The 27,243-nt window shown below is 45.3% G+C and overlaps 1 protein-coding gene and 1 long non-coding RNA gene across 6 annotated transcripts in view; one reads left to right on the top strand and one right to left on the bottom strand.

Annotated features, from left to right (window-relative positions):
• ppfibp2a (PPFIA binding protein 2a) overlaps positions 1-27,243 on the top strand; it is a 79,844-nt gene that overhangs the window by 33,066 nt on the left and 19,535 nt on the right. For 4 of the 5 annotated variants that reach the window (XM_077248186.1, XM_077248185.1, XM_077248188.1 and 1 more), the window contains 11 exons: positions 2,994-3,149; positions 4,190-4,282; positions 13,958-14,069; positions 16,153-16,185; positions 16,474-16,535; positions 17,088-17,163; positions 17,512-17,606; positions 17,864-17,931; positions 18,016-18,058; positions 18,186-18,227; positions 26,540-26,669. In XM_077248186.1, the coding sequence (XP_077104301.1) occupies positions 2,994-3,149; positions 4,190-4,282; positions 13,958-14,069; positions 16,153-16,185; positions 16,474-16,535; positions 17,088-17,163; positions 17,512-17,606; positions 17,864-17,931; positions 18,016-18,058; positions 18,186-18,227; positions 26,540-26,669 (910 nt within the window). The remainder of the gene's footprint in view (positions 1-2,993; positions 3,150-4,189; positions 4,283-13,957; positions 14,070-16,152; positions 16,186-16,473; positions 16,536-17,087; positions 17,164-17,511; positions 17,607-17,863; positions 17,932-18,015; positions 18,059-18,185; positions 18,228-26,539; positions 26,670-27,243) is intronic. The other variant, XM_077248187.1, reaches the window with a different exon arrangement.
• Positions 13,164-15,619, bottom strand: LOC143757236 (uncharacterized). Its single transcript, XR_013210455.1, has 2 exons — positions 15,315-15,619; positions 13,164-14,528 (listed from the first exon to the last, which is right to left on the bottom strand). It is a non-coding gene; the product is annotated as an uncharacterized LOC143757236 (long non-coding RNA).

The raw sequence follows: 27,243 nt of genomic DNA, 5'->3' as shown, positions 1-27,243 counted from the left end.
GAGAGAAGGCGCATAGGCTCCGCGTCCACGCCAGCATGCGTGTGGCCGGATTCCTGGGCCGAGGAAGAGGCGGAGTGGTGAGAACCCGACCAATCCTCGCGGTCCGAGGCCAGGAGAGAGCAGCTGTCACCTGCTGCGTCGCCTTCTGCCTCATCCCCTGAAGCAGCAGCAGTGAGGGCGGGAGCCGGCATCTGCGCGTCCGGGAGGGGGGGCAGAGAAGGCGAGGGAGTAGGGCTCCGGCAAGGGCTTAACCGCCACATCAATCTCAGGCTGTCTTTGGGAACGGCACTTCTTCTTGCGCGGTTTCACAAAGGGCGGAGAGACAGCTTCAGCATTGAAAACTTCGAGTCGAGCCTGCAGGGTCGACATCGGAAGTTCCTCACAATGGACGCAGCCCCCCGACGAGAGCGCGAGGTTTGCGTGTTCCGGGCCCAGGCAGAGAGCGCAGATCACATGGTGGTCTCCGGCACTGAGCGAGGCTCGGCACGAGCCACAGGAAGTGCGAGACATTTTTAGAAAAACGTCTTGTGCTCTTTTAGATAAAGGGTGTCGCAGCGGCGAACACGCACAGTAGAGCAAAGGATATTGTCGCCGGATAGCGTAACTGGCACGGATGGCTGAAGGCGGCGAAGTCGACCGGCTTCCTCAGACGCTTTCCTCTGCTTGCAGTCGCTGGATTCAACGGCGGCGGCTTCTTTCAGGATCAAGCGATGCGAAGAGCATCGCTGAAGAGATGAAAATCAGAGAAGCAGCCTCTGAGCATGACTTTTATACGCTAAGCCACCCCTATTCTGGTGGGCTGTGACGCGTAGAGGGCGCTGACGTCACGCCAGGCTCAGTGGTAGGCTGCTGCAGTAGCCGCAGAGTAGCCAATGAGCACGATAGATAGCCTGCTCTAGGTCTGCTAGCTGCTACACTGCGTTGACAATAAATACAAAATTAAGGATATTTTTGGTTCGATATCTTGAGCAAAGATGACTTTACCTGTAGCCTAAGCAACTTACGCAGTATGAGACAACGTCTCGTAAGAGAACTGAAGTGTCCTCTGAAGTGTTGAATATTGCAAACAAAGTCTTATAAACTGTACTGTGTGTTGTTCAGGGAAAAATTAAAAGTGTTAAACAAAAAACTGTTGGCACAAAAGTGGTGATTTGAAATGAGTGCTTGTAAGTTAGTGTTTGGGCTTATGTCAAAAAATGTGTCTTTTAATTTACTTTGTGCTATTTACATGTAGTTACTATGTTTATAGTGACTACTGTGGTATAGATTTAAAATATACCTTTCCTCTGGCATTACAATGTGCTGGCATGAGCTGTATGTGTTTGTGCAGTTGTGTACCTTTCATTTAAACATAATGGGCTGCATTCAACACAAGCAGAACAAATTTCAGTGTAATTAACTAGAGAGGTATCGAAGGTGAGTCTAACTGACAAATAGCCAGAATGTTTTTAGCATAGGGAGAGTGTTAAGAATTACCTCAATGTGACGTCTGACAACTGCTTGGCTTCATACAGTGAAAGAATGGCACCAATTCACCCATGATCATTCCAGTAGCATGCCATTCTCTCTCTCTATCTCTCTCTCTCTCACACATGAGGTCTTGGTCTTCTACCTGCTATAGATAGGCCAGTTTACCATCTAGTTTACCACACTGTTGGTGTCCAATGGCGTCTCACATGAAAGTTCTATCATCCACGTGCTGGACACAGTAGACGACTGTTAACTTTTATTAGAACACAGCTCCCTTTAGTGTGAAAGATGCTACCAGGAAGCTATGTTTGACAATTGAGATTCTTGAATTTTTTTAACTTTACTGCTGTCTTTGCTTTTGAAATGTACAGTTATTTTTGTGACTGCTTTTGGTGCCTGACATACTAAACGTTGTTTTTTTTTAAGTCATTAAGCTATTATAGTTCACACACGAAAGCCAAGTTCCTCAGCTAATGACAGCTTTTTGAATTAAATTATGAGTTAAGTTGATATGTTTTTAAAGATTAGTACCCAGACGATGAAGTTATTTCAAACGCTACATTGGAAGCTGGTTTGTGTTCAAATCATGATTACCCACACAGTATATCCTGGAAAAGACATTTAGTCACTTGGCTCTTTAACAAAGGCTCTTATATTTGAGACCTTGGCTTGTGTGAAATGGGTCGGTGAGAAATGTACTCATCTAATGAAACTTGATTTCAGAAAGCCCAGGCTGATGAGAGCAGACAGCATGTTTTTTCATTGTGGTTTGTTTGACTAGTAGATGTGCTGTTGAATAATGTTCTCGAATGTCCTGAAATGTTCCACCCTAACCACGCAAGTGAAATGGAAAAGCAGAAAGAAACAAACAACAATTTGTAAAAAGCTGACATGGTCTTGTGATTATTCTTAACTTTTTGGTAGTTTTGGTACTCACCTTGCTAAAAAATAAACAATAAAAAATAAAAAAATATATTTAAAATGTGCATGTAAAAACACTAACCAGTTTTTGTTTTTACGGGACATTAAGGGAAATGTATGTAACATTATTTTACACTAGAATGTTACTTCTGTCAGATTCCCCTTGCAATAGTTTGATAAGTTCATCTAACACACTCTAGAAATAGATGCCGTAGAATTACATGGTGCACATAGACACATCTAGAGTTACATGTTGTAATAAATCTTAAATAATCTCATATTTGAACTAGACCCAGTGTTTGTAATACTACTGAACTGTGTCTATGTGTAATGACACTGAATGATAGATAATCACATCATCTTATGTTGCTATGCATGATTGCTAATGGCTTGGAAAAGACAAGGACTCCATGAAAGGATATGTTAGGACTTACATCAAGCAAAGATGACGAGATATTTTATAATCTAGTTGATCAAGTAACCTGCAGAGGACAGATAGGAAGGACTGCATGTCTGCTTCCCATAATCAATTCTTTCCACTCTCTCTTTCCTTATTTCCTTTGGTTCTTCCTCTCTTTACTATCCCAATCCCTCTCTGACAGAGCGTAGTGAATTTGATTAGCGAGCTTCAGGAGCAGATGTGTAGGATTCAGCAAGAGATCTCTAGTAAAATCCCAGAGAAGCCAGCGGAGATGGTCCCAGAGAAAGGTTGTGGCAGTGACCCAGTGCAAGCCTTTCTGACTGAGCCAAAGCCAGTGGTAGGTCTGAGATCTGGACATTTAGACAAACTCAAACACTGTGGAATAAGTGTAGGCACCCCTTGTATCTCATATTCTGTGATTGCTGCCATTAAATTTGTCTGTGCTTATGAATTAAAGTTAAAAATGTATTGTATAAAAGGGATGACATATTTTTATAATTATGTATTGTTATTGATTGACAATGTTTGTTTTAGTATGAGCTTTAATAATGCTCATCAATAATTCATCATTGACCACACAATTTAACTAGGCCTTTTCTTCCTTCCATCTTAGGTTTGTTTATAATATTTAGAATGGAATGTTTTTCAAATGCTGTTTTTTTTTTTGCACTTAAATTTATTTGTGTTTTATGTTCTAAACCTAAAAAAAAATATCATGCCACCTATAACATTAGTGGTAGCTAATATAATCTAGCTAGCCTGCAAAAACTATCCTGCTGGCTGCTGTTCCTGCTGCCATGGAGATGGTGACTTCTAGAGCAGCATATAATTTTGACTTTTACTTCCGGAGCCTTACTGTTGTAGTCTATTACCTGACGGTTGTAGTTTTGGGACTGTGGTTATGTTTAAATTGCTAGAAAAAATATTGTCTATGGTTTAACCCTTAAAGAAGGGAGCCCAGTCCTTTTCCTTGAGATGTACCTTCCTGAAAAGTTCAGCTCCCTCCAACACTCTTGTAATCAAACACATCTGAACCAGCTAATTAAGACAGGTGTATTAGAGCAGGGTTGGACAACAAATCTGCAGGAAGGTAGCTCTCCAAGAACAGGATTTCTGACTAAATTTACCATGGCAACCACAATGCATTGCAATAATGTATGTAACTGTGGTATCAATTGTACCATTTCTGCAGAAAACATTTTTACCATGGCACATTTTTGTCAGAATAATTAGACCATTCAGTGGGGGGATTTTGAAATGATATACATTGTAATGTTTGCTGAAATGTTATTTTAATATATATATATATATATATATATATATATATATATATATATATATATTATATATATTATATATATTATTTTGTGCAATTAGAACTTGCTCCAGGAGCTCAAGATAATCAAGCATCGAGTTGATGAGTTGGAACAAGAGAAGATGCAGTATAAGCAGAAACTCAAGGTGACAAAGGTACTGCCACACAAATATGACTCATAAGTTTTGTGTCCTGTTAGAGGAACAGACCCAAATGTAAGTTGTTATTCACTGACAATCTTCCAATGTAGCTCTGTAATCTAATTTGTACTTCCATATATTCAAACTTGTGATCAAAAGACAGAAGAGCTGCAGCAGATTATCAATTAATAATGAGTTAAATTTTGTTTCATTAACAGTATCACATAAACTTGTCATATTGATGGTTGCTAAATACTGAATGGATGTTGATATTGCAAGAACCTTGTTCTGTTTTGGTTTCATTTTCATTCTGTTCCCTCTGCTGTTTTCCCTGAGATCCCAGTCAGTCACTACGAGTTACTTCAGTGACTGACGAATTGGGATCGCGCCTGAGAGCCCTATCCCTTTGATTTTAACAGACACAGCCAATGGACATTGGTGAGTGAGATTTGCATCGCGAACCACGGCCCATGCTGCGGGTATGGCGTGCAGACACACTCAGTAAGCTTTTGCTTCAGAGACGACCATTTCTGCACTGATTCAGCTCTGCTTTCATCTATCAGTGGTCTTCAGAACCCAGAAGAGTTCCCTGTGTTGGTGTGATGGTGCGTCAGCAGAGATCGCCTCCGAGAGAATCTCTGCACAGAAAAAATAGCTTTTCCTCTGAAAGAGTAACACGGGTGTTTTTGCGTCCTTTTCAAGATGTCATTACACCCGTGTTTTTCTGGATACGGTCGTTTCTTAGCCCCGGTTGATAGTCACAATCACTGCATTCCGTGTCTGGGTTGTAAGCACGCTGAAGTAGCATTCGTGGATGAATCATGTACCCACTGTGGGCAGATTCCCATCTCAATGCTGAGATTGAGACTCCAATACCTAGTAAGAGGTGGTGTCCCCTCCGCTATCCCCTCAAATCTAGTTCTTCTGCCCAGCAGTAGACTACTTTGGTTGATTTGCAGGGTGATCTGAGGATCACAGTGGGGGCTTTTCCACTGGGCTAATCCCCAGGGATACTCAGGTCGCTTCATGCCATACATATTCTGGATGAGCTCAATCGTGTAGCCGACATGCTCTCATGACAGATTACACTCCTGGGAGAGTGGATACTCCACCCCCAGGTAGGCCAGCTGATTTGGCAGCGCTTTGGAGCCGCTCAGGTAGACCAGTTTGCCTCTCCGGACACATAGCACTGCCAGTTATTTTACTCCCTGACTGAGGAGACCCTTGGCATAGATGCACTGGCACACAGCTAGCCCTGGGGCCTTTGCAAGTATGCATTCCCCCCAGTGAGCCTATAAACACAGACAATGTGCAAGGTCAGGGAGGATGAGGAGCAGGTTGCTGTTTGTGCCGTATTGACCCATGCAGACCTGGTTCCCCAAAGTCAAGTCACATTTATTTATAAAGCGCTTTTTACAATACAGATTGTTTTGTACAATCTTTTGTACAAAGCAGCTTTACAGAGATAACAGGAAAATGATGCAAAAAAAGTTTGTTTTAAGAAGAAAATAGTACCACAGTCCAGCTTAAGTAAGTTCAGTGATGTTTCATGTTTTTAAAAAAAGGTTATTAATTTAGTTCATTTATATATATATATATATATATATATATATATATATTAGAGGTGGGCATAGATTAATTTTTTTAAATTTAGATTAATCTCACTGGAATCTTGGAATTAATCTAGATTAATCTAGATTAAAATGGCTCATTTGAATTCTGCCGAAGGCATTCAGAATATGTGTGCTACCCAAATAATGACTAAAAGTAAGTCTTTGAGAATAGTCAGCCTCGCGTAGGGATGTGAATTTCTGCCAAAAATGCCATTCGACAATAGAGGAGCAGTCGGATATCGTTCAAAAAAAATTATAAAACAATTGCACAATTACAATGACAGAAAGGGAGGCCAGTTTCATCTTTAGCGATTTGTCATCAAACAAACTGTTTATTAATTGAAAAAGTAACATGTTTTCGTCGTTTTTTTTTAAAACATAGTAACTTAGGCTAGTTGGAAGAAGAAAAAAACAATAAGCACGACGTAGCTACAGTCCGTTTTTTGCATCGCCAAACCAGATGCTCGTTAGATCAAAAAATAATGTCATATGTTATAATGATTTTATGTGAACCTGCCTTTACCGGCAATAGCCTCCTCCTTTTTAAACACATTAGTTTCAATCAATGTAAACTATTCGTGTCACCATGCCCCTGCGCAATACACACACATTACCGCGGGATTGCGGGTGTTGGTAGCTTATTTATTTTGTAGCCTATAAATTAATGTATATGTCCAACGGATAATGTCATACTTTTTAGTAGTGCTATCGTGGCGTAATAATCTGATTGGTTGTAAAATGTATTACCTCAATGAAATGAAATCGAATGTATCGTCCTGTGGAATCATTCATTCACAGACATCATACGAAGATGTTCAACTAATAAAGATCTTCATCGCTGGCAAAAATATGATGCATTTGCAGATTTGCTTTCACTAGACTAAACTGTAGCTCTTGATGTTCTTAAATCTTCCTGTTACGACTCCATGTCGAGTGTGATTGAACGCGCTTCAGACGATTCAGTGCGTGAGGAACTGAACAGAACTGATTCGCGAACCGATTTAGACAGATCTGCCAACTTGTTTGATGAAGTCTTTGAACAGAATCGACCCAAAAGAGTGATTCATTTGTAAATTGAGCATCGCTCATGCCCATAAAAAAGATACAGCGCGCTTGGAATAAACTCATTTAACAACATGTACAGTAAGGAGAGGAACGATCGCACAACGTAACATGTAAAAGTATACACCTTGTGTCCCTGACAGGAAAATACCCTGCTGCGCGATTTGCGCGAAAATATAACGATATTCGAAAAAGCTATTTTATGATCCCAACCCAACTTTGAGAATAGATTAACGGCGATATTTTTTTTATCGCCCGATAAGACTCTCACGTTAACGCAGCACGTTAACGCTGATAACGGCCCACCACTAATATATATATATATATATATATATATATATAGGCGGTCTGGAGTAAACTGTGATGTCATCGTCCAGCTCAGTTGTTGTATAATAGTGTCAATGCAGGCAGATCAATATTATTGTTGAATATTTGAATATTAAATTAAATATTAAATTTAATGTCCCCAACTAAGCAAGCCAATGGCAACAAAGGTGGAAAAAGGTGACAGTGACAAGGAACCAAAACTCCATCAGGTGGCATAATGGAGAAAAAAACCTTGGGAGAACGCAGGCTCAGGCGGGGGGTCAGTTCTCTTCTGGCCAATGAGCGTACAGTGTATGATTATGATTCAGGCAGCATTATAGGTCAGAAGTCAAATTGGTTTGGAACAATCATTTGGAATAAGCAGAAAGACTAATATTAGCGTAGATGCCATTCTTCTTATGATGTAAGGAGTACATCCGGTGTTATAGGAAGTGTTCCCGGTTCTGGCTGACCTAATTTATGCAGCTTAATAATCATTTAACTGATTTGAATAATAGGAATGTATAATTTTCTCTGTGAATGCCAGGTTAAAGAGATCTGGTTTTAGTCTAGATTTAAACTGACAGAGTGTGTCTGCTTCCCGGACAATGTTAGGAAGACTGTTGCAGAGTTGATGTGCTAAATAGGAAAAGGATCTACCGCCAGCAGTCTATGTTGATAGTTTTGAGATCGCAATAGACGTGAAGGACTATAATGCGTTAAGAGCTCGCTCAAGTTCTGGGGAGCTAAACCATTTAGTACTTTGTAAGTAATCAGCAATATTTTAAAATGTATACGATGTTTAATAGGAAGCCAATGCAGAGTTGACAGAACCGGGCTAATATGGGCATACTTCCTGGTTCTAGAAAGAACTCTAGCTGCTGTTTTGGACCAGCTGTAGTTTGTTTATTATGCGTGCAGGGCAACCACCCATAAGAGCATTACAAAAATCTAGCCTTGAGGTCTTGAACGCATGAACTAACTGTTCCACATTTTTCGTTGAAAGCATATGTCGTAATTTAGATATATTTTTAAGATGGAAGAATGTGGTTTTACAGATGCTACAAATGTGGTTTTCAAATGAAAGATTAGTATCAAAGGGCACACCCAGGTTCCTAACCGGCGACAAAGACTTGACTGAGCAGAAATCAGATGTTAGACAGCATTCAAGGTTAGTACGTGCAGAGATCCAATCATTAGAAACTTTTTTCAGAATTAAGTAATAGGAAATTACTAGTCATCCAAATTTTTACATCAGCTATGCATTCCGTTAATTTCTTGAATTGGCAAATTTTGTTGTGGCGCGAAAAGATATAGAGCTGAGTATCATCGGGAAAAAAGTGAAAACTAATCCCCTTATTCCTAATGATATCTCCCAAGGGTAGTGTCACGATTCCTGTCTTATGTTTCCCTTGTCTTGTGTGGACTTTTGTTTGTTCCTGTTCTGTGCCATGTTTTGTAATCCTTTGTAGTTTTTCTTGTTTATTATTCTCTCCAGGTGTTTCTAATTAGCCCCGCCCCCTTGTTATCTTGTTTAGCTTGTTTTCCTGTGTATTTAAACCCCTGTGCTTCAGTTGTTGTTTGTCGGTCGTTGTTTTGATGTTGATGGTAATTGTTCCGTGTTCCTGTCCTGAGTCCATTGGATTACCTGTTTGTTTTATTAAAGTGCTTGCATTTGGATTCTCTCTCCGCTTCTTCCTTGCTCCATCGTAACAGAACGACCGACCAACGATGAATCCAGTAGCACAGATCATGCGTCTCCGTCAGGGAGACAGGCCCATTGGGGAGTATATCACAGACTTCATTGAATTGGCACCATTATCACCTTTTGATGAGGTGTGCCTGATGATATTTTTCCGGGGAGGGCTATCCGAGCCGCTCAGCTCCCTTATGCCACTCCATCACCCTAGCTGGAGTCTTGAAGAATATATTGTCCAGGCTCTTTTGCTGGCTGGCTCACGTCTTTCTCTGGGTTTAGCAGAGGAGGAGCCCCACAAGCCCACAGTACCTCTTCAGTCTGATGTTCACGTCACGTCTGCCGACCCAGAGACTGTTCACGTCAACCAGGTCAAGCCAGAGCAGAGGCCCCCTTCGCCGCTGGTCCCGCCCAGCTTAAGGCCTTCACCGCTGGTCCCGTCCAGCACAGAGCCTTCACCGCTGGTCCCGTCCAGCACAGAGCCTTCACCGCTGGTCCCGTCCAGCACAGAGCCTTCACCGCTGGTCCCGTCCAGCACAGAGCCTTCACCGCTGGTCCCGTCCAGCACAGAGCCTTCACCGCTGGTCCCGTCCAGGACAGAGCCTTCACCGCTGGTCCCGTCCATTACAGAGCCTTCACCGCTGGTCCCGTCCAGCACAGAGCCTTCTTCGACACTGACGCCGTGCAGCCCAGAGCCCTCGCCACTGACGCTGTGCAGCCCAGAGCCCTCGCCGCTGATGCCGTCCAGCCTAGAGACTTTTTCACCGCTGGCGCCGTCCAGCCTAGAGACTTTTTCACCGCTGGTTCCGTCCAGTCCAAAGACTCCTTATCCGCTGATTCCGTCCAACCCAGAACATTGTGCTGACCCAGTCACTCTCTCCATTAATTTTTTTTGGGGGGGGGGGGCATAGACCCTTGCCGTGGACGCCCAAGGGCCCACGGCCACCAGAAGGGTCTTCCCCGCCGTGGACGCTCGAAGGGTCTTCCCCACCATGGCCTCCCGAGGGGTCGTCTCCGCCACGGCCGCCCGAAGGCTCCTCACCACCATGGCCGCCCGAAGGGTCCTCACCGCCGTGGTCGCCCGAAGGGTCCTCACCGTCACGGCCGCCCGAAGGGTCTTCACCGCCCTGGCCACCCGAGGGGTCTTCACCGCCCTGTCCGCCCCAAGGGTCTTCACCGCCCTGGCCGCCCGAGGGGTCTTCACCGCCCTGGCCGCCCGAGGGGTCTTCACCGCCCTGGCCGCCCGAAGGGTCTTCACCGCCCTGGCCGCCCGAAGGGTCTTCGCCGCCCTGGCCGCCCAAAGGGTCTTCACCGCCCTGGCCGCCCGAAGGGTCTTCACCGCCCTGGCCGCCCGAAGGGTCGTCTGCTTCGCCCTGGCAGCCCGATGGGTTGTCTGCTCCTCCCTGGCCTCCCATCCTACCACAGTCTCCAGGTTCTCTTCCTCTCCATGGACTTGGCCCTCCATCCCTCCCCCAAGACCAACTCCGCTTCACCACCCTCCTGAACTCGTGTTTTTTTTTTGTTTGGTTGTTGTTGTTTTTTTGTTTTTTTTGAGCGTCTGGAATCCGCTCCTTAAGTGGGGGGCTATGTCACGATTCCTGTCTTATGTTTCCCTTGTCTTGTGTGGACTTTTGTTTGTTCCTGTTCTGTGCCATGTTTTGTAATCCTTTGTAGTTTTTCTTGTTTATTAGTCTCTCCAGGTGTTTCTAATTAGCCCCGCCCCCTTGTTATCTTGTTTAGCTTGTTTGCCTGTGTATTTAAACCCCTGTGCTTCAGTTGTTGTTTGTCGGTCGTTGTTTTGATGTTGATGGTAATTGTTCCGTGTTCCTGTCCTGAGTCCATTGGATTACCTGTTTGTTTTATTAAAGTGCTTGCATTTGGATTCTCTCTCCGCTTCTTCCTTGCTGCATCGTAACAGGTAGCATGTACAGAGTGAACAGCAACGGTCCTAGTACTGAGCCTTGTGGTACTCCATACTGAACTTGTGATCGATAAGACATTTCTTAATTTACTGCTTCAAACTGATAACGGTCAGATAAGTATGATTTAAACCATGCTAATGCAATTCCACTAATGCAACACAATTTTCTAGTCTATTTAATACAATTTTGTGGTAAATGGTATCGAATGCAGCTCTAAGATCAAGTAACACTAATAGAGAGATACAACCACGATCGGATGATAAGAGCAAATCAATTGTAACTCTAATGAGAGCAGTCTCAGTACTATGGTATGGTCTAAATCCTGACTGGAAATCCTCGCAGATACCATCTGATACCCAAACTTATGCTCCTCGCAACAGCCCCTCCCTGGCGTATTCCCCTGAGGAAGGACCTGCTTTCCCAGGGACGGGGCATCATACGCAGAGGTTTTTAGTGACCTAGCCTCAATGGTAGTAAATGCTATCATTTCAGATAGAGCCCCCTCCACAAGGCACGCTTATGCTTGGAAGTGGAAACTGTTCGTTGAATGGTGCTCTTCTCACCAGGAAGACCTTTGTAAATGCCAGATCAGAGTCATTCTTTCCTTTCTGCAAGAAGGGTTGGAGTGAAGGCTGTCTCCCTCCACCCTGAAAGTGTATGTTGCCGCTATCGCAGCACATCACGACACAGTAGAAGGTAAGTCCGTGGGGAAGTACAACCTGGTCATCAGGTTCCTGAGAGGTGCGAAGAGGTTGAACCCTCTTCGACCTTGCCTTATTCCCTCTGGTGACATCTCTCTGGTCTTAACGGCCATAAAGCGAGCTTCCTTTGCAGTCCTTTCCTCCCTTGCAGTCAGTTGAGATTAAGATCCTGTCTCTTAAGACAGCACTACTGACTACGCTCCCTTCCATTACAAGGGCCGGGGACCTGCAAGCATTTTTGGTCAACAAAATGTGCCTGGAGTTCGGGCCGGCCTACTCTTAAGTTATCCTGAGACCCCAGCCTAGATATGTGCCCAAAGTCCCCACCACTCTTTACAGGAACCAGGTGGTGAACTTCCCAGAGTGGCAGACCCAGCCCTAGCGTCCCTGTGCACGTTCTACGTCTCTATGTAGGCTGTACACAGAGTTTTAGTACCTCAGATCAGCTCTTTGTTATAGAGGCCAACAGAAGGGAAAGGGTGTCTCTAAGCAGAGGTTAGCCCACCGAATATTGGATGCTATCATCTTGGCGTATCAGTCCCAAGATGAGCCGTGCCCCCATTGGGTGAGAGCTCACTCCACTCTGAGTGTTGCCTCCTCCTGGGCGCACGGTTGGCGAGCCCATGTGTTTCCCTTCCTGTCAGCGTTGTTTCCACCCTGGCTAGGTTCAATCCTCCGCAAGGACCTTCCAATTGTTGCACTGCCCTCTGGACAGTCCATATGTGAAACTTCACATACTACCTCCCTACAGGCAGGATGTGGTCTCCCTTTCTGGTTGGAATATGTACGCTTTCCCAGTGTTATCCAATATGCTCAGTGTGTGGGACAAGTAGGAACAGCAGTGATTGACTTCTCTGTGTAAGCCCTGTCCTTTTTCCGCTCCATGGGTGCAGGGGGATCAGACAGCTTACGCGGGGCACCAGAAGGCACATCGATTAGGCCCATGACACACTGGCTGCGTGGCGTAAACGTGTCAGCTGTGTGGCGTGTCCGTTTTTATTTCGGCTCCCACGTTAACAGGTTAGAGCTTGCAGACTGCCTGCGTGCCACACGCGCGTCTCAGGCGCGGCTTGAACCGCGCGGAAAACGCGTGCATGCTAGAAATAGAACTGACGCCTATTTTTCACGCGACACATAAGCGTGTTGGAAGCGTTTTCAGGCAAAATAGAATAGGAAAAGATGTTTATATGTTATTTTGTACACGAATACATATACATAAATTACATTTTGATGGTTGAAAGTCTAGGTTTTGACAAATTTGTCTAAATATACGCCTAATTTAAAAATAAATAAATAAATAGGCCTTATTATCAATTTTCAAATATTGCACCTGTCAATACAGAACGAAATATTCTGTAGTCTACTTTTCTGTCAATACTGCTGACAGTGTCTTTATAGGCTTTATATTTATGCAGAACATGAAGTATAGGGCTTCCACAACTCTCTCCCATATGTCGAACAAGGTTATCCGTGTCAGCAGTGCCGCGTCAGACACGTTTCTGGTGTGCAAAGACACAGAAAATGCGACGTAGCCGCCACGCAGCTGACACGCAACAGAAACGTCACGCTCATGCCACGCAGCCAGTGTGCATGGTCCTTAGGGATCCCAATTCGTAAGTCACTGACGTAACATGTCCTAAAGGAGGGAATGGAGACATTAAGTCCTGTCGCCACAATCCTTGTGCACACCACTGAGCGACCAGGAACTGCTCGGTTCTTCAGCGAAAACGTATTCAGTGTCGTATACACTCAATATACCCGCATAATGGGGTGTGGTTTACAATGCATATCTCACTCGCCAATGTCCATTGGCTCTTTCTGTTAATACTCGAAGGTGATAGGGCTTTTAGGCGAAATCCTAATTCGTCAGTCACTGACGTAACGTCTCCATTCCCTCCTTCAGGGAGTAAATTACAGTTCCAGTATTAAGTTTAATAAGGGTAATACAAATAACACAAAGCCAGGCTGGGCAACACACTAAAGGTAACATAGACCTGTCTAGACCGAACAGAGAATGAATGTGAGGGATGAACTTATAAAGCAAACACAATCGAGAATAATTAATAGAACACAGATGACATGGATGAACTAATAATGACTGTAACCAATGAAACAGATGAGTGGTGGGAATCTGACCAAAGACACATGACAAATGACAACAATCTGAAAGTCCATGAAAACAAAACTAAACTGAACATAATCGTGACACATAGTACATCAAAATCCTTTAACGAAAAAATTAAAATCCTACCTTCCATAATATTATGGATATCATTTCAGTACTCCCCTAAACATTTAGTATGACATCTTAATCATGTAAATTATTTGAATGAATTAATTTGTCAATTTTTACCAATATTATAATAACAGATATCATTCTCCTCTCTCAGGCAGAGATCATGAGTTTACAGCAGCTGTTAAGCTGTAAGAACTCTGAAATAGAGAATCTACAGGCTCAGCTGCTCTCCAGCACTCCAGTGTCTGTGGACAGTGCAGATAGAGGTACTGCTTTCTCCTTCAGATCTCACTAAACACCTGTCCTGATGCAGTCAAGACTAATTTTGAGGGCAATTTACCTCTTTACATTTTTCACAGCTGTCTAAAACCTCTGTGCATGCTAATTAGTGATTAATTGAAAGATAAGCTGATATTTGGCCATTTGAGGTGTTTGTCTTATACATGTGTACAATTGGCTAATTACCAGAAATAACAGTTGTTCTAAATCAGATGTTTGTCTGACCAATGGCAGGCAGTAAGGGTTTCCCGGTATTTATATAAGAGTAAACACATTACCCAGATGACCTACTACTTCTGCCGGGTGTGAGCCTGATGTTGTAGGTCACATGAAAATGATGGAAGTAGTATGTACAAATTCACACTTTATAGAACAAACGTTGGTCACACTTTATATTATGTGTCTCTTTAACTACTATGTACTTGCATTTAAAAAAATTAAATGTACTTATTAGGTGTTTCTCAATGATGTCAAGGAAGGATCCTCGGAAGCCGTTATTTCGAGGATGCTACGTCATCGACATCCGTTGAAGGACCGTTCCAATGTCGAGGATCCTCAGAATTTCAACCAAGGACTGAGTCCTTCGTTCGAAAAATATCCCATACACAGGAAAGGATGCATATGTGTAGCCTTCGCGCTCTCAAATCACCCACAATCCTATGCGCCAGCTTTGCTATCTTGTTCAAAAAATAAAAAATGTCAGACGTTAGCGGATTCGGAGCAATAACGGGGCACTGTGCTTGTACATGCAAGTTACCATACATTTGTTATAACCGTTGTACATATACGTAAAGTTTAACGTTTAAATGCCAGTACAAATTACTACCGTATTGATATTACATATTATACAAATATATACAAATTACGTTATTGATAACTAACTGAACCGGACCTGTCATTTAGCTTGGTTGCCGTCACCGGCATTTCTTTTATAAATAACTAGTTAAGTTGTACAAAGTCATTTAACATGATTAGCAGAAGAGAATTATTTTAAAACCATTTAAAATGTACTGGCCCTAAACTTTTGAACGGTAGTGCACATCACAACTTTTTGATCTTTTTGAATTTTTGCAGCACCAAAAGCGGACCTTTTCACTGACGTAATGACGCACTTGCTAGCCAGTTCCATTTACGTGTTCTCCGAATGCTAAAGAGGAGTCTCACCTAGCCTCTGAAGGAAATGACTTGGAAGGATCAATCCTGCCAAGGAAGTATCCTTGACATTGAGAAACGGCTATTGTGTTCATGTTGTATTGTAAACACGTTTGCTGCAATTAAGGTGGGATAAGGGTAAGGTTAGGGACAGGTTTAGTGGTAGGTTTAAGGGTGGGTTAACTGGTAAGGGAATAGTCAACAGTGTAATTATAGATGTAATTACATAAATTAATTACATATGTAATTACATTCAGATATTTTTAAAAATATAAGTACTATGGGTAACACTTTATTTTGCAGTGTCATTGTTACATGTGTTACATGTACTCATTTACATATGTACCATAGTAATAACAGTAAATTAGGCATAATTACATGCAGCTAACCCTCAACCAAACTATAATCCTACCCTAACCCTATAGTAAGTGCATGTAGTTAATTAGTATTACTCAATACATAATTACACTGTAACAATGACATTAAAATAAGTGTAACTGTACTATGTAAAAACATGTATGTATGAAAGTGGATTGGATTGTATTAATTTAAATGCTAGTACATATTAATTCAAGACACCTAATATAAAGTGGGACCCAAACTTTATGTATGGTCAAGAAGTAAGTTCTTCATTAAATGCGGTACATACCCTGAAATACACAATTTTAGGCACAGCTATTCATTATTCTTTCAATTCCATTTGGTGCAGTTATAGTGGCACAAAAATTACGCTCTTAACCTTTATTTAATCTGCATTACACTGGCCATTGGCTGCCCTGCTCTTTAGATTTTGACCTTTAAAAATACCTATCAGTCAATAACTAATAATAACAGCAAGTTTTAATAATTGCCATTTGTGTTTGCTGTGTGTTGTCGTAGCTAATTTTTTTTTTCTTACTACCATTCACTCACCATTAGAGGAGATATACAGAAGGAGACTCAATACCAAACGTAAGCTTGCTTTCTATTACACAACCTCACACAAGATACTCAAAAGATAAATGCAGAATTCATCTGTGCACATACAGCTAATTTCTGGATTTGATTGTGTGAGTTCTCACTTGTCTTATTGTTTTATGTGACTCTAAACTCATGGCTGTGTGAGTGTTTTTTAAGCTGGTGACTATAAAACAAAGTCATAACCATTTATTGCTCCACTTTTTTACAGGTTTCCTTGAAAAAGTTTAAGACCAGTGTTATTCCTGTTTTCAATGTCTCTTTCATTGTCCCTGTCAACAGATCAGGAGCTACAAAGGTTAAAGACAGGAATGGAGTCACTTATTACTGCCAATAATGAAAAGGTATATATTTTTTTATTATTTTTTAATCATTTTTTATTTTATATTTTGAAATGTTCAAAGAAAAAAAAACACAAAACAGTTTTTTTTGTTATTACTTTTTACTATTTAAACACTATTTTGAATATTAAATATTTAAACACTAAAGTCCAAAACTGTTATGGCCACTAACAGAAATTCCAAAATATAGCTCACTTTGTCAACACACTTTCCTCACCATCTCACCATAATCACAAGGTGAATAAGATTCGGTCTGAGCACACTGGGTCCTTTGTTCGTCACTCTACCCTGTGTTTATGGATATAAGTGTGTAGAATGTCTGTGAAACTGAAGCCAGACCAAGTCATACCAAATACCCCAGACATACCAAATACTTGGACTTACAGGATACCTGTGGCAGATACTGCCTTGTGTGCCATTTGAACTCAAAAATGTATAGTTACATTTCTGCTCATCACATTTTATACCCTCAATAATGTAATGCTTAGAAGTAATGTATTTTTATTATTATTATTATTTACTAAATATTATATATATTGTTCAAATTTGTTCCAGGATCGTCGAATAGAAGAGCTCTCTCTCCTCCTCAGCCAGTTTAGAGAGATGAATGAAATCATTACTTTAGTTCAAGGTAAATTCTGCAAACATGCTCTGCCTTGTTTTATCAGGCAGTTAGACTTCATACCCACCAAATCATTTTGAGATAGATTTGCCAGAAAATATTTATAAGACAAAAATGGCATTGCATCATTAAAGTGATAAAAAAAATCCGCATAACAGAGTTTTGCTGATTAGCTAATTTTTCTGTCAAAGTCAAGTGACATTTTGCTGACAAGATTTGAACAAATCATTAAATGAATAATAATTTGTTTGTAAGTTGCACATGGAAATTAGATTAAAAGTGTATCATACACATAGTGAGTCATGATAATATTAGAAGTTGAACAAACTTATGACATATTACATATATCTTCCATAGGCCCCGGAGACAAATCAGTACAGAACAGCAGCGAAAATGAAAAGCAGAATGGGACTGTAAAGATGAAGACTTTAACACATACAGGTCACAATGAGGTGTGTGTGTGTGTGTGTGTGTGTGTGTGTGTGTGTGTGTGTGTGTGTGTGTGTGTGTGTGTGTGTGTGTGTGTGTGTGTGAGTGTTTGTGTGTGTGTGTGTGTGTGTGTGTGTGTGTGTGTGTGTGTGTGTGTGTGTGTGTGTGTGTGTGTGTGTGTGTGTGTGTGTGTGTGGTTCATGAGTATTGGTGGCTGTTGACTCTGTAATACATCACTTCCTGAACAGTTTCTGATTGTTTTTCTTTGCCTCTGGTAAAGTTGACCTTCAGTAGCTCATCTCCTCTACAGCTGTCTTCATTTTCTTATCAGAAAGATGAAAACTCCAGGTAAATGAGTCTGTGCATCAAAATAATCTAATTTCAAACATAAAAAATAACATGTCACATATACATAATGTTGCTTTCACATAGGTCCATCAGTATGGAGGAGGACAAAGGCAGCTCAGCACAAAAGGTTTGAAAAAATAGTCACTTTAAATTATTTAGTTATTTAGCTGTTGACACGGATTTATTTTTGTTTGGTGTGTGTGTGTGATGTTGACATGCCAAAGTTATTTCCAATGATTCACTCTATTTTTTAGGCTGTGAATGGGAAACTGGTAGAGCCTGTTTTATCAGAGGAGGTATAGAGTTATTAATATGTCATCATTATATATGCTATACCACTGCCAATGCTATACCACTGCCAATGTAACATGGGCATAATTCAGTTATTTAGTTTTAATTAATTTATATAATAATACATAAACTAATTAAGACCGTATAACGTACTTTGTTACTCACATAACCTCGGTTCTCTCTAGAGAGGGAACAACTACTTCCGTAATATCTTACGCTATGGGGAAAGCCTCTTTTCCACGAGATATTGAAGCCAAAAATGATCCTTACTGTTGAATTAATGTAAAACGCTGTGCGGCAGCGTGCAGACATAGGCAAGACGGCTCGTGCGCCTATTGGCTGCCCTGCGGCAACAGCAGCAGCCTATCGAGAGAGGCCCTGCGTGACGTGATACCCAATGGGGGCGCTCTGCGCCCATTTCGCCATGTCCCGCCAGAATAGGCGTGGCCATGGCCTATAAATACGCTCGACAGGCTGATACAAACTGGTTTTCATCGCTGAAGCGAACCAGCGCTGTTGTATGCACGGCAAGATACGCAGTACTCGTTCCCTCTCGCTCCCTCTCTCGTTACGTCGGATGATGACGAATGGAGTTACGCTTAGAACACCTATCGAATTCGAGTATTACAAAACGAGCCAATGGCAAGAAATACCATGGGTCTGTGAAATTTGCATAGCGTAACTCCGCCCCGTGTATTTAGAGAATACACATATGACCCGGAGGGATGCATATGGAGAACACTGGGGTTTCCAGCCGCAGGTGGAATATTTCAACCCCAGGGGTGGCAAGGTGGCTTGCCAAGGAAAAGAGACATGCTCAGAGAGGCTTACAGTGGAAATACACATGTGTGGGTCGCTCAGAGGAGGGACCATGCACACGGGAGGCACCTAGCCGACGCAAAGGCAATAGACACTGGCACCGACGTCAGGAGTGCTGGAGGAACTCAGGGCTTTCGGAGAAGCTCACCTGAGGAGAAATCGCACGTATCCAGTCCATGGAGTGGAATGGCGAGCAAGCGAAGACACCTGAGCGGGTCCAGTACTAGCTGGTTGAAGCGAGTACATGAGAGGACACTGGCTCCACTTGGAGATTGTAGAATCTGGCGAAATGTGTTAGGTGTCGCCCAGCCTGCATCTCTGCAGATGTCTGTTAGCGAGGCACCATGCGCTAGAGCCCAAGAGGACGCCACACTCCGGGTGGAGTGGGCAGTCACACCAAGGGGGCACAGTCAACCTTGCTGTTGGTATGCCAAAGCAATGGCGTCCACTATCCAGTGAGACATCCTTTGCTTGGAGAGAGCCTTTACCTTCAGCTTCCCACCATAACAGACAAAGAGCTGGTCTGAGGTCCTGAAACACTGTGTTCTGTCTACATAGGCACGGAGAGCGCGTACTGGACAGAGCAGTGCCAAGGCTGGGTCTGCCTCCTCCAGGGGCAGCGCTTGCAGGTTCACCACCTGGTCCCGGAAGGGAGTGGTAGGAACCTTGGGCACATATCCAGGCCGGGGTCTCAGGATCACGTGAGAGTAAGCCGGCCCGAATTCCAGGATCGCTTCGTCAACAGAGAATGCGTGCAGGTCCCCTACCCTCTTGATGGAGGCCAGTGCAACCAGGAGCGCTGTCTTCATAGACAGGAATTTAAGCTCGACTGATTGCAGGGGCTCAAATGGAGCACTCTTCAGGGCAGTTAGAACCACTGAGACGTCCCAAGAGGGAACTAGAGGAGGGTGAGGTGGATTTAATCTCCTCGCTCCTCTCAGGAACCTGATGACCAGGTCGTGCTTCCCCACCGACTTACCTTCGATGAGGTCATGGTGTGCGGCAATGGCGGCAACATAGACCTTCAGGGTGGAGGGAGACAGCCTTCGCTCCAACCCCTGTTGAAGGAAGGGGTCGATCATAACGCTGATCGAGCATCTCCGGGGGTCTTCTCGATGAGAAGAGCACCAGCTGACGAAGAGGTTCCACTTCAACGCATAGACGTGTCACGTGGACGACACCCTAGCGGCAGTGATGGTAGCCACCACCGCTGGTGGTAGGGTACTCAAACCTGCCTCATAGGGTATAGGGTGCATGGCATAGGGTGCCCAGTCCCTGAAAAAGAAGGTTCTTCCTCAGTGGGATCGGCCAGGGAGGTGCTGTCACGAGGAGTACTAGTTCGGGGAACCAGGTCCGGTTGGGCCAGTAAGGGGAAACCAGAATGACCTGCTCCTCGTCCTCCCTGACCTTGCGCAAGGTCTGCGCAAGAAGAATCACTGGGGGAAACGCATACTTGCGGCCCTGCGGGCCAGCTGTGCGCCAGAGGATCCGTGCCGAGCGTGCCCTCGGTCAGGGAATAAAAGTGGGCGCAATGGGTCGAGTCGTGAGAGGCAAACAGATCTATCTGTGCATCCCCGAACTTCTCCCAAATCAGCTGAACCGACTGGGGATGGAGTCGCCATTCTCCAGGGAGGGGCTGAAGCCGTGAGATCTCGTCGGCTGCACAGTTCAGGACTCCGGGAATGAAAATGGCTCGAAGCGACCTCAGATGCTTCTGACTCCATAAGAGGAGGTGGCCGGCCGAGTTGCGACATACGGCGCAAGTGTAGACCACCTTGACGGTTGATGTACGCTACTGTGGCGGTATTGTCTGATCGGACTAGTACGTGTTGGCCCCGGAGCAACGCCCGGAAGCGGTGCAGGGCAAGGCGTACTGCCAGCAACTCGAGGCAATAGACATGCCATACTGCTCAACACTACATGCGAGAATCACTGAGCTTCAGGAGCAACCTTGCTCAACACCTAAGTGTGAAGATATTCACTGAACTTCAGGAGCATTTCTGCTCAACACCTGGTGTGATAAATCTCACTGAATTTTTCAGGAGCATTTCTGCTCAACATGAGAGTGTGACAGCATGTCCATTGCGCATGGTGCCCCAGCCCGTGGAGGCATCAGTTGAGACAACAACATGCAGGGAAGTTCGTTCCAGGGGCACTCGGACCCGTATAAAACTGAGGTTCGACCACGGGGTGAGTACTGACGGCAGGTCGGAGTAACTGGTACTCGGATGGTGCCGTGTTGCCATGTTCTCACTCTTGCGAGTTCACCGAGTCTCGACCTATATATGACGCGATGATCACGTTCCCAGCGAGAACATGAGTCACCCACGAGCGCTGTCTAGTGTGTTTGGGCTTTGATAATGCTTGAACAGCGCTCGTGGGTGACTCATGTTCTCGCTGGGAACGTGATCATCGCGTCATATATAGGTCGAGACTCGGTGAACTTGCAAGAGTGAGAGTGCCCATCAGAGTCCGATACCAGTCCGCTGCAACCAGAAATGCACGGGCGAGCCGTCTTTAAAAAGACGTGCCGCGTGCGAGCTCTTTTATGAGAGGAGAAAAAAACTCCGCGATGTTGAAGCGCACAGGGAGACACACACACACTGGCAGATCACTGCACAGATCAGCAGGCACTGTGAGCTCGCTGCAGATCGCCGTCACACCAACACCGGAGAGAGAAGCTCGAAGTCAGAGATGACTGTGGAGAGAAGAAATACTCTTGGCTCCGAAGCGAAAACATATCTGCATGTTGCTGGCTTCCTCCTTTTATACCCACGAGGTGGGGCGTAGTTACGCTATGCAAATTCCGCAGACCCATGGCATTTCTTTGCCATAGGCTCGTTTTGTAATACTCGAAGTCGATAGGTGTTCTAAGCGAAACCCCATTCGTCGTCATCCGACGTAACTCGGAGTGACAACGAAAGGGAACCGAGGTTACGTTAGTAACCGAGTACATTCTCTTACGAGAGTATCTCTCGTACTGTGTAATATCTTACGCTATGGGGAACACAATGCAACACGCCGTGCGTACTGGGATCCGACACCAAAGTCCCAAGGGCAGTAGCCCGGGGCTCATATAGTGCATAATCACCGTAGACTCACAGAGAGTCGGAGAATAGAATTCTGCGCCGGCGCAGCGGGGCAGATAGTACTGAATTCTAGACCGACAGCAGCTTGGCCTGTAAGGCGGGAACCTCTAGGTTATAAAACCTTATAAATGTAGACGGTGAGGCCCAGCCTGCTGCCATACAGATATCCTGCAAGGAAATCCCGCTAGACCACGCCCACGACGAGGCCACGCCTCTCGTGGAGTGCGGTCTGACACCCAAAGGACAATGCAGGCCCTTAGAAGTGAAAGCCAGCGCTATGGCATCGACTATCCATCTGGATAGGCTCTGTTTTGATGCGGCCAGTCCCTTGAGGTGTCCGCCAAACAATACAAAGAGCTGGTCGGTCTGTCTGAAGACAGACGAGCGGGATACATAAGCTCTCAGTGCCCTGACAGGGCAAAGGAGACTCGCATCCTCCTCCTCATCATGAACCGGGAGGGCGCACAGGGAAATAACCTGGGCCCTGAACGGTGTGTTGAGGGATTTGGGCACGTACCCGTGCCTTGGTTTGAGTATAACTTTTGAGTCATTAGGCCCAAACTCCATACATGACGCGCTTACTGAGAGCGCTTGTAAGTCCCCTATGCCCTTCACTGAAGCGAGAGCCATAAGAAACACCGTTTTGAAAGAAAGATGTTTCATGTCTGACAAATGGATTGGCTCGAATGGAGCTTCCAAAGCTCCTTTTCATGGCTTCCAAAACCGTAGAAAGGTCCCACACAGGGACTGAGGGTGGTCTGGGAGGATTCAGCCTCCGAGCTCCCCTGAGGAATCTCACGACCAGGTCGTTTTTCCCCAGTGACTGGCCAGAAGTCGGTTTTGCAAACGCCGCTATGGCCGCCACGTATAATTTGAGCGTGGATGGGGTTCAACCCTTAACCAGCAGCTCCTGAAGGAAGGAAAGCACTTCCGTAACCCCGCAGTCTACGGGTGAAAAGGCCTGAGCTTGACACCAGGCAGAGAACACCGACCATTTCGAGGAATAGAGCCGTCTAGTAGACGGGGCTCTAGCCTACGGCCTAGCAGTGGCCATGGGGCCACGGGGCAGTGCTGGTCAGCCGCATCAGGACTGGGAACCAAGTCTGGTTCGTCCAGAGTGGAGCCACAAGCAGCACTGGGCATCTGTTTTCCCTGATCCGTTCCAGCACTTGAGGCGTCCATGGACACCACCTACACACTCGAGGGAGTCTCCAGACTCGCACCTGACTGATACAAGTCGGCCATTTTCCAAGGTTCCAGAGCCGAAACGCATTCCACGTCGACCTTGAGGAGAAAACAGACCAGAGGTCCATGCCCGGGGCGGAACTCGCGCTTTCAGCCACAACTGCAGTGGGCGCATGCGAAGCAGGCCCAGCTGAAGTACTGAAGATGCTGATGCCATCAGGCCCAGCATTTTCTGAAACCTTTTGAGCGGGACTATAGAGCCGCGGCGGAAAGATTTCGCGGCGCGCTGAATGTCCAGTCCGCGCTCCGGCGACAGACGTGCTGTCATAGACAGCGAGTCCAGCACTGTTCCCAGAAAATAAATTTTCTGGCTTGGAAACAGCGAACTCTTCGCCCACTTGACTGTGAGACCTAGATTCTCGAGATGCTCGAGTAATGTGGTTCTGTGTTCTATGAGCTCTGATTGCGATCGAGCTAGAATCAGCCAATCGTCCAAGTAGTTCAAAACTCGCATGCCCTGAAGTTTCAGGGGTGCAAGAGCCGCGTCCATGCAGTTCGTAAATATACGGGGCGCTAGGGACAGGCAGAACGGTAGTACTGTGTATTGATATGCCTGGCCCTCGAAGGCGAATCTCAAAAATCGCCTGTGACGTGACGGTATTTGTATTTGGAAATAGGCGTCTTTCAGATCTATTGACATAAACCAGTCTTCCTGGCGAACTTGCGCGAGGATTTTCCTGGCTGTCAGCATCCTGAACTGGCGCTTCACAAGCACTCTGTTCAGCTGTCGCAGATCTAGAATGGGTCTGAGACCCCCGTCTTTTTTCGGTACCAGAAAATATCTGCTGTATAGCCCCTCTTCGCTCTGAGCGTGAGATAAAGGTTCTATGACCCCTTTGCTCAGTAGTTTCACAATTTCGGCTCGAAGTAAATGAGATACTTCGTTGTTTACCCTGGTTTCGACATGCGCCGTGTAACGGCGGGGACGTCGAGCGAACTGTAGCAAATAGCCTCTTTTTATTGTGTTCAACACCCATTCTGATACCCCGGGAAGCTTTGCCCACACATCTGCGTGAATAGCTAGAGGTAGAATGAAATCTGGGCTCTGGCCGCGGCATAGCAGTGGCCGCAGAGCTTCTGTGTGCTGAGACATAAACAGTGTGTTTACAGTGTGCGAGGCGGGGGGCGCGCCGATCACGTCGGGCAGCCTGTTCACGCTCGGTTTCTCTATAACAGATTGTGGAGAGAGAGCGAGCTGGACAAACCTCATGGGGTTGAGCGTGTTTGTGAGGGAATGTGGGCGCGGGACAGCGGGCACACTCATTGCACTGAGAACACCGTCGGCTTGTGCTGACTGAATGTGTGCTGGTTTCGTTTTTACAGAAACTGTGGAACACGCATGCTGACGAAATGGGCGCGTCGAGAAACACAGCGCGCTCCGTCATCTCAGACAGCGTCAACCAAAGGTGTCTCTCAGCCACGGTGAGAGAGACCATGTTCCGCCCCATCGCCTGTGCAGCAGATTTCGCAGCGCGTAGAGCCAGGTCCGTAGCGCTCCTTAAATCCGCGACGCTGATCGATTCCACGCCTTCCTCGTCTATTTTACGGAGAAGGTCGGCCTGGAAGATTTGCAAGATGGCCATTGTGTGCAGCGCTGACACAGCTTGTCCAGCGGCGGCGTAAGCGCGACCGTGCATGGCTGACGTCACTCGGCAGGCTTTGGATGGCAGCACTGTCTGCGCTCGCCGTCCAGCGAAAGGCGGGCAGAGATGTGATGCTACCACTGCTTCCACTGGAGGAAGAGAAAGGTACCCTCTATCTTTCGCACCGTCCACAGTGGAGAATGCAGCAGAGACAGAGGTACGTATACTGTTCGAGAAGGGGGCGTTTCAAGACCTCGCGACTTATTCGTGAGGCTCAGGAAGAAAATGCGCGGGTCTGGAGTGTGACGGCGCGTGGTCCTTTTTGAGGAAGCATCCCTCCAGACGGTTGCGCGCGGGCTGCGCGGGCGCCTCCCAGTCGAGGCCGAGGTTGTCGACGGCTTGAGAGAGAAGACGCATCAGCTCTGATTCAATGCCAGCCCGTTTTCCAGCAGGCTCGCGGGCAGTGGGGAGGAGGTCCACGAAGCTCGCCCAATCCTCACTGTCTGATGCCAGGATAGAACAGGCCTTGGCTGTTTTGTCGATCTCAATGGCGGGAGCGGCGGCAGACGCCGGCCGGTGTCCGTCGGTGAGCGACTCAAGCGATGCCGGCAAACCTGGCAGGCGAACCGGCGAGCTTTGGCGGGCAGGAGACGGCTCAGGGCCGCGCTGAGCATGGCGCTTTTTACGGCGCGGCGCTACAGCAGGCTAAAGTGCAGGCTCTGAGAATGATGCCAGGCGAGTCCTCAGAGTCAACGTAGGCAATAGCTCACAGTGAGGGCATCCGCCGTCGACGAGAGCGAGAGCCGCATGATCCTCACCCAGGCAGGAAACGCAGATGACGTGACGGTCCCCGTCGCTGAGTGTGGCTCGGAAAAAGCCGCAGGATCTTTGCATCTTTAAAAAGACGCAGCTCTTTTAGTAGAGAGAGATAAACAGTGAGAGTGTGAGTCGCAGCGGCGAACACACACTCTAGCAATAAAAGGATATGGACACCGGAAAGCGTAGCAGGTACGGCGGCTGAAGGTGGCGAGTTGAAGGCCAGCGGCTTCAGGCTCGAAGGCTCGTCCCGCAGAAGGCTTTCTCTCAACGGCGCGGCTTCTCACTCCGGATAGAAGCGATGCAGTAGTGCTTCGCTGAAGAGATGAAAATCAGTTTGTATCAGCCTGTCGAGCGTATTTATAGGCCAAGGCCACGCCAATTCTGGCGGGACGTGACGAAATGGGCGCATAGCGCCCCCATTGGGTATCACGTCACGCAGGGCCTCTCTTGATAGGCTGCTGCTGTTGCCGCAGGGCAGCCAATAGGCACTCGAGCCGTCTTGCCTATGTCTACACGCTGCCGCACAGCGTTTTACATTAATTCAAAATTAAGGATAATTTTTGGCTTCAATATCTCGTGGAAAAGAGGTTTTCCCCATAGCGTAAGATATTACGCAGTACGAGAGATACTATCGTAAGAGAACTGAAATTATGGCCATTTTACATTTGCTGTGGTGTAATGATATGGCCTTTGAAGATGGGTAGAAACCTGCCTGCAGCAGACAGTATTAACCTTGACTTCACTTCTTAACCATTCTTATAGATTCGACCAGCTGATAAAAGACATCAGACACTCCCAGCTGTTTTGAGTCACCCAGAGAACAGAGACAGTGAGACGAGTGACACATCCGACCAAAGGACTCAAGAGAACAAAAATGAAGACATCAACCTTAGTATGACACACTTTCAAAGTAACTGCTAATGCTTTTATGCCTAGGGGGATTTATCATGCAATAACTTTTTACTTTCCTGTTGAAGATGATAGTGATTATCAAATAACAGTTAAGCTTGCATATTGAATATCAGCATGTAGTGTGGTACAGTATTTATGACAACTTGTGCTGATAGTCAATACGCAAGCTTACGCTTGCTTACATGTATTGGAGCTTGTTGTGGCCAATAACTGACTTCGTAAAGTCCATATGACTGACATGTAAAGTGACCAACCAGTTTATTAACTTTTTACCCAACTTATCAGAACAGGTATACATACACAAACCTTAATATTTACAACTGAAATCATGACTCTGTTGCTATTTCCAATGTTATATTTCTATATTTTATTGGAAACAGGTTCTCAGTTCCCAGTCCTGCTTTTTTTGTGTATGTTTGTGTTAGTTCATGTCTTGACGCCCATTTTAGGTATAGCTGCCCTCTCGTTTTTTTAAAATACTTTTTGTGACTCTGATGTACTGTATATTTCTAGCCTCTCCTCCACCCCTATTCTGAAGCAAAACCACTTCTACC

This window comes from Siphateles boraxobius, unplaced genomic scaffold, assembly GCF_051911475.1.
Source record: "Siphateles boraxobius isolate OS27281-9 unplaced genomic scaffold, OSU_SipBor_1 30, whole genome shotgun sequence".
NCBI lineage: Eukaryota > Metazoa > Chordata > Actinopteri > Cypriniformes > Leuciscidae > Siphateles > Siphateles boraxobius.
The sequence above is the reverse complement of the archived record's forward strand: the minus strand, read 5'-3'. Positions and strand labels throughout refer to the sequence as shown.